Source organism: Gymnodraco acuticeps, unplaced genomic scaffold, assembly GCF_902827175.1.
Source record: "Gymnodraco acuticeps unplaced genomic scaffold, fGymAcu1.1, whole genome shotgun sequence".
In the NCBI taxonomy this organism is placed as follows: domain Eukaryota; kingdom Metazoa; phylum Chordata; class Actinopteri; order Perciformes; family Bathydraconidae; genus Gymnodraco; species Gymnodraco acuticeps.
In genome coordinates, this window is record NW_022991664.1 from 74,084 (window position 1) to 81,206 (window position 7,123).

At 40.6% G+C, this 7,123-nt stretch overlaps 1 protein-coding gene across 1 annotated transcript; it reads right to left on the reverse strand.

Moving 5' to 3' along the window:
• Window positions 1-4,459: 4,459 nt before the first annotated feature.
• Window positions 4,460-7,070, reverse strand: LOC117534404. The gene is made up of 4 exons (XM_034198592.1): window positions 6,647-7,070; window positions 6,137-6,206; window positions 5,223-5,385; window positions 4,460-4,776 (listed from the first exon to the last, which is right to left on the reverse strand). Exons 1-4 carry the CDS (start codon window positions 7,013-7,015, stop codon window positions 4,662-4,664), a joined length of 717 nt encoding a protein of 238 aa, XP_034054483.1. The 5' UTR covers window positions 7,016-7,070; the 3' UTR covers window positions 4,460-4,661.
• Between the last annotated feature and the right edge of the window lie 53 nt (window positions 7,071-7,123).

The following is a 7,123-nucleotide window of genomic DNA, read 5'->3' on the forward strand; positions in this document are numbered from 1 at the left end:
TCGCGTTGCTCGTGAGAACTCCCCAAGCTTCAGACACGCCCACTGCCAAGCTTAAACGCACGCCGCTGTGTGGACGGGCCGTAAGAGTTAGACCTAACACACTTAGCTATTTTATCTACCTCTGGAACAAGCTAAATTAGTTATAAATATGTTTATTCTTCACTGTCGGGTCATCATTACTGGATCAGTGAGCTGCATGAGAGACATGCTGTCAGGAGAGAAAGAGGGGGGGAGAGAGAGAGAGCCCTTCCGCTCATCTCTCCCGTGTTATTATACACAGTTAATGTAAACTTGAATAATGTACTTCATTTGAATGTAATAATTATGTTGGTTGTTGTTTGTGGAAGCTCCAGTGAATGAGCCCCATTAACTGAGTTTTAAACATCACTTTAAATGGAAGATCCCCATAGGCCCCGCCCACTAGATCTGATCGGCGATCGGTATCGGCCGATGCTGATTCCGGCGATTGGCGATCGGCCCCAAAATTGGCGATCGGAGCATCCCTAATAAATATGTTCAATAATAAATTAAATCTAAATCTAATCTAAAATGTTACTTGATAAAGAATAGGGGAACTAGTACAAAGGTCATTAAGTAATTAAAACATTAATATAAATGTATGTAAAATCTCATCAATCAATTATTGCCAACATGTATTTATAATATATTCTGTATATATATACACAGAATATATATTTTTTGAGAGAGATATACACTAGTATTAGACGCAGTCAAAAGTTTGGACACATCTTCTCTTTCGAGTTTTTTATTTAAATTGGTTTTACTTTCTAGATGTATACTGAAGACATCAAAACTATAAAATAACACATTAAAGGTGGGGTAGGTAATTTTGGAGAAACCAGCTCGAGTGCGCTAGAATTTGAAAATACACAACCGGGAAAATCTGCCACTTCCTTACAGAGCCCCTCCTCTAACACACAGGAACGCGCACATGACCAATGAGAGCACGAGATAAGTTTGCGCCCAGATGGAAGGCTGACAGGCAGGTAGGCCATCCAGTTACTTTAGCCGGCTCAGATGACTGGTCGTGCTTTTTACAGTACTACGGCTTCCACTGATGACATTTTTTATGGATTTTTTGTCAAAGCACTTAATATATTCATTGCTATCGGGATGTCAAGAGCATTCCATGGAATATAACAAAGTGTATCTCGAGCCGGTTTCTCAAACTTACCTAACCCACCTTTAACTAGAATGATCTAGTTAACAAAAAAGTGTTAACAATCCAGAATATGATTTATATTTTGTTGGCTACTGCAGAATGCTGTGGTAGCCATGCTGGTTAAGGGTGCCTTGAACTCTGAATAAATCACCAACAGTGACACCAGTAAAGTACAAGTACCTCTTGCTCTTCCTTTCCCGGGGGGTCCTCATGAGAGTCTCATCATAGCGTTCCATGGTTTTTGCGAATGCACTTGAGGATACATTCAAAGTTCTTGACAAGTGCTGTATATAAAAAACACACATATTTGAACATTTAGCAGGTTCCCTCATCTATAATCATTTATACAAGCGCAACTTTGAACATGTACAGCAGTAAAATGCAACATACAAAAAAAAATCAAAAAACAACATAAATTAAACAGACAGGGAACATTTTACTGCACCATCATACTGTTACAAAGGGGTGCCGTCAAATGTTATGTTAATACTTGCCGACTTTTACTTAAATAAGGTTTGAATGCAGGATTTTAATTTGTAACAGTATTTTCATTCTAAACTGTAGGCGTAGTGTATCTGTGAACAATCCCAAATACAATTCATTGTTTACATTGCGGCTAGTGCTACGCCTGAAGAAAAAACCCTTTTACATTTCCCAAAGTCCCGGTCGGTGGGGACCCTGGTTTTTTTTTTCACGACACTGTGTCTCAGGGGATCTTAATATTAAGAACCTATTAATGTGTTATACCAGATTAACGGGAATAATCTCAGCTAACTGACGATACAAACCATTTTTACCAAAACAAATCACAAGTCTCATAAGAAGCATCTAAATGACCCCTGAGCGAAAAATGCTAACGGACATTGGCACAGAACTCGAGATAAAAGTACCCTTATTACTTATCGTAGCTGCACATACAAGATATCCGATTAAAGCTGAGGTTCCACAGATTATTTAGTTATATAGTATCATCACTGAGTGATCCGAACTCGACACAGGGGAAGCAAACACAGACATCACAACACATACCTTTACGTAGCTTTTAGGGAGATCGTCTCACCGTAGCTGTCAATCTGATCAAAATACGTGTTCAATGGCATTAAAACGAGAAAAAACGTGGCTGAATCGGTTAATCCATAGGTTTTTAACGTCTCTGTATACAAAAATGATTTAATTTATAATCCATAATTCAGGGTTGCCAACTTTGGGTACCTGGCTGGAGTGAGATTTCGATATCATGGGTTTAATTACACATATGCGCACGAAATTACTGCTATCGTGTCAGTAGCGGGACCTTAGCATATATATATATATATATATATAGGATATACAATATATACAAATACACAATATTGGACACTATAAAGGGCACACAGTTTCCTTCACTAATGAAAGTCAAACACATGTTTGTTTCCACTGTTTTATTGTGTGCCTGTCGCGATAAGCAATTCATTGATTTATCGGCTCCGGAGTATTTTTGTTGGTTAATCTATGGTAGGGCTAACCCATACAGTGGTGGGGCTCAAGTCAGTATTTGCAATGTAATTACATACACGCTATATCGCCCCCTTGACAGTGAAACGCCACGCGTTAGGTTTAGATTATTTCCCTGCCTCAATCCAAATTGAACTGTATGAAATAAAAAGGCACATTTGTCTTGTAGTAAATAAAAAGGGCGACCTGGAGCCAATCCTGCTATTTTTCCACAGGTGAAAGAGTTGACGTGCTGAAAACCCAACCCCTGTGCACATTCTGGTACTCTCTTGAGAAGAAAAAGAAATAAATCTATTACTACACATTTAAAAAAATGAATGCCATTTTAGTTTTGTGTTACTTTGTTCTGAAAGCTGAACCTGCTTCTCCTCACAGAGAGAAGAGGGAAGAGGCTGTGAATTACTTTACATTGTGGATAAGGGTGGATAGCCCCCATTGTTCTGTGTGTCAAAATGAAAGACAGCCCACACACCTACCAATCATCAAACCGTGGGGTCTTATTTCATTACGTATCGATGTATCGATGTATATAGAGATGTACTACAGCAAAAGTATTCTCCGTCGGGACTTCCTGCAACAACACCTCGCCGTTATCTTGATTCTGATTAGCCAGAAGACATTATCAAAGATGTTCTATTGAGAAGACGATCACTACGTGACAACAGTTTTCAAAACCGTTTCTGGTCTTCGGTATTCTTGTTTTGGCGTGAGAATAGTTTGGGCAGCGTGAGAGCGTGAGATTGAGAGTGAAAGCGTGTGTCACATGCCAGATGCGTGAGAGTTGGCAACCCTGCATAATTCCATTTTAATGTAAAAATCGGAGAGCAAAAGTTAGCTAATAATGGTAGCCAACAGAGTGGGCTTGGCTATGCGGTAGTCTAACACATACACATTACCAAATAAGGACTATGTGGGTGTTCCCCTTGATTCCATTGGCTCTGACGGTTAGAAAGAGATGTCACATGTCAAAATCCAGCAAGGGGGGCCAGAGATATGAAAAATCCACCCAAATGGCCCCCCAGAAGAGGTTTTTTTTTGCTAAATCTGTCTAAAAAGGTCAAATATCACTTGTTTTGCGTCAATCTTGATACGGGGTACTTATTATATGTTGTACTTTGGATTCCTAAAGCTTTTAGTCTACTAACCCATCATCCAAGGTTATAGTTTTTTACCATGTTCAATCTGAATTTTCTTTAAAATAAAAAACATCTGTATTGATTCTGACTTTTCTACACTGTAAAAATATCCACCGTGAATTCACAATAATTACCTGGCAACTTGTTGCATGACTTTCACAGTAAGGTTCACAGCAATTTACTGTGAATGTCTTCACAGCAATGTATTGTAATTTCACATCCATGATATTACAATGCATTGTTGTAAAGGTACAACTGTATACTGTAACTTCACAGCTTCAATTACTGTGATATTACAGTATGTTACTGGGGAATTACATAATTTTGTTGTACATTAATTACAACAAGGGCCTGTACTTTTACATTTCTATTGTGAAAGTACTGCAGGAGTAGCCAGTAATTTACTGTGAATTTACAATGTGTACTGTGAAAGTACTGCAGGAGTAGCCAGTAATTTACAATGATACACGTGCATAACTGTAATTCCCAGCTCCAGTACTTCCTGGAGGAAGCTCATACAATGGTTTCCTGTCCAAGTTTAACAGGAAACCAAAGTGTGAGCTTCCTCCTGGAAGTACTGGAGCTGCACTATACAAATGCACGTAATGTTATTGTACAATTAAAAACAACACACCAAACGCACAAATGAGGTAAAATCAATGGAAGCCCACTGGCATATTTATTGACAAAATAAACAACAGAGTAAACAAACAGGAACATGAACTAGTTCACCTCAACTATCCATAAAAAACAGATGAACCCTTAACGGATCCTTTAAACAAATAATCCCTCGCAGGTGAACTGACCGTAATGCTTCCCACTAAACTTGTCCCCGCACACCATGCAGTCTATGCAGACCATTCCAAGTCTATCAGCTTCCGGTGAAGGGTGCTCACGTGAGGGTTAATGGAGCTTCGCTTCTTTGCCTTGGAGCCTTTCTCCGGGTTGATGCCCAAGAAGCATCTGTTAATAAGCAAAGATAAGTTTCAGTTTTAAATACACTCATGTATTGCAGGCAGCATTTATCAAGGTGTTCACCTGTCTTTTCCCACACCGACTGTTACTAGTACAAACCTGTTGGATCATCCTCTCACAATAACATTATTTGTAGCCTAGCAGAGTGCCTCAGGTACCTCTAACATAAGGTTTACTTACTTATCTGAATTTTGAAGCCATACTATATTGTGAATTAAACCATTATGTCAATTTTTTAACAAGCTAGCCCAGCAACATCAAGTGATGGTGTGGTCCCAATTCGCATATTTGGTTCCAGGCTTCATACTCAAAGCATTTAATCTACTTTATAGCCTCTGTAGAAAGGCATGGACTTAATAGCAAGATAGTGAAACACAAATTTGCATGACAAGTCTTACTGATGACATTGATCATGTGTTTGAGTGTTACAATACCTTTGGATGAACTCCAGTGTGCATGATCCAACGGGATATTTGAGGTTGAAGACATAGTAGCTGCTGAATAAAGCAGCTACCCCATGCAAAAAAAATGGGTGTGGGCCCATTACCACTTGTCCCTCGATGGATAGCATCCACCCAGAAGGCTTCATTGTGTCACCTGAAATGAACAGATACCCCGTCATGCGTTATTGTGGATAGGTACATTCCTAGAATCAATCAAAAATAATACTTGAGCTAGAGATGTCAATACCAGATCCGAGTAACATTCATGATTGGCCAAGGACGAAAAAGCAGGAAAATATACAGTGCAGAGCATGCAAGGACATGACACAGAACCCTCCAGGTGGACAGCACTTTTCTACTCCACCATCAGTGAGGTAGGCTACTTAACAGTCACTGTAAAAGCATCAAAGGTGTTTGTGCAGATAGGAGAATCTGGCTGAACGACAAAGCAACTCCCTAGCCCTCCTCCCTCTGCCTTTATGGATAGACGGTTTAACCTCATTCCTCTATGGGTAGATGGTTACGAGCCCAGCTAGAACGAGAACATGTCAACTCGTCAGACCCCTGAATCATTGAAACAGGCTATAGATTTTAACTAACGCGAATCGCTGAAACATATGGCGTCAGAGTATCGTAAGTGTCGTTTCACAGACTGGACTTTAATGGAGTGCAGGAGAGATGGAAGGCCTTCAGTCAGATTCTCCCCTTGATGCAAAGGAACACTTAAGCTCTTTAGAGTAACTATTCAGTATCCTATACCTCATCGATGGTGGAGCAGAACAGGGATGTCCTAAGAGAAATTATATAACTAGAATAAAAGCAGCAGTGAAGTCTAGCCATTCAGGTCAGAAAAGCAGGAAATCCTGTATAAACAGGAACAATCCCATCCCTGAACATTACATTACCTTGAATGATCAAGCAGGGGGTGCTTGGGAGTGCTGCAGTATTCACTACATCAGCAGCAGTGGCACAGGTCTGTAACAAAGTAACACACAATAGCATAGATTTAACATTATGCAAGGATGAAGATCGTTCATTGGTCAGAGGTAAATCAGAACATAATAAATGGTAATAATAATAATTACTTGCATTTATATAGCGCTTTTCAAGACACCCAAAGCGCTTACAAATGGACGTCCGCAAACCAATGTGTAGCCCCCGCCTGGGTGATGCTAAGGCAACAGCTAATCCGCGCACTACAGCTCAACACAGATCAGCTCGGCCCATTTGGAGCAACTTGGGGGTTAAGTGTCTTGCTCAAGGACACTTCCGACATGCGGACAGTCAGAGCCAGGATTCGAACCACCAACCCTACGGTCGATGAACGACCAGCTCTACCAACTGAGCTTCAGTTGCCCCTAATGTAATCACTCGTTTAGCATTTTAAATATTTAAATAAATTAAAAAAAACTTACATCAACTTCGAGCATCAGTTTCTCCGTAGGCTCCTTAAAGTAGACCATAAGGAGCTGGAGGATGCAGGCAGCCTTCTCCGAACCCTCTGGATCATAGCTGGCCAGAAATTCCCTGATCTTCGGGTTGTCCAGTTTCTGACAGAAATGCAGGATGGTCTGTCCTCTCTGACCCAGGGCCTCTTGGAGCTTCTGAAGTATGTTGACGTCCGTCAGGATGCCAAAGTGGGAGAAAAGGCCTCTCTGAGAAAAGAGAAAAGGCCATTCCTCTTTGACCTCAAACATCGCTGGTGCAGGCATTCCGTTGAGGTACCTCCGCAGGATGATGTAGGTCCTCACCATCAGAGGTTCTGCTCTCTCTGCCCCACCCATCCCTTCCTCTGTGTACAGACATACAAATACATGTTTGAGAGTACCCAAGTAACAACAATTAAATTCAATGTCCCCACCTCTGGGACATTTTGAGTGTCAAACCTTTAA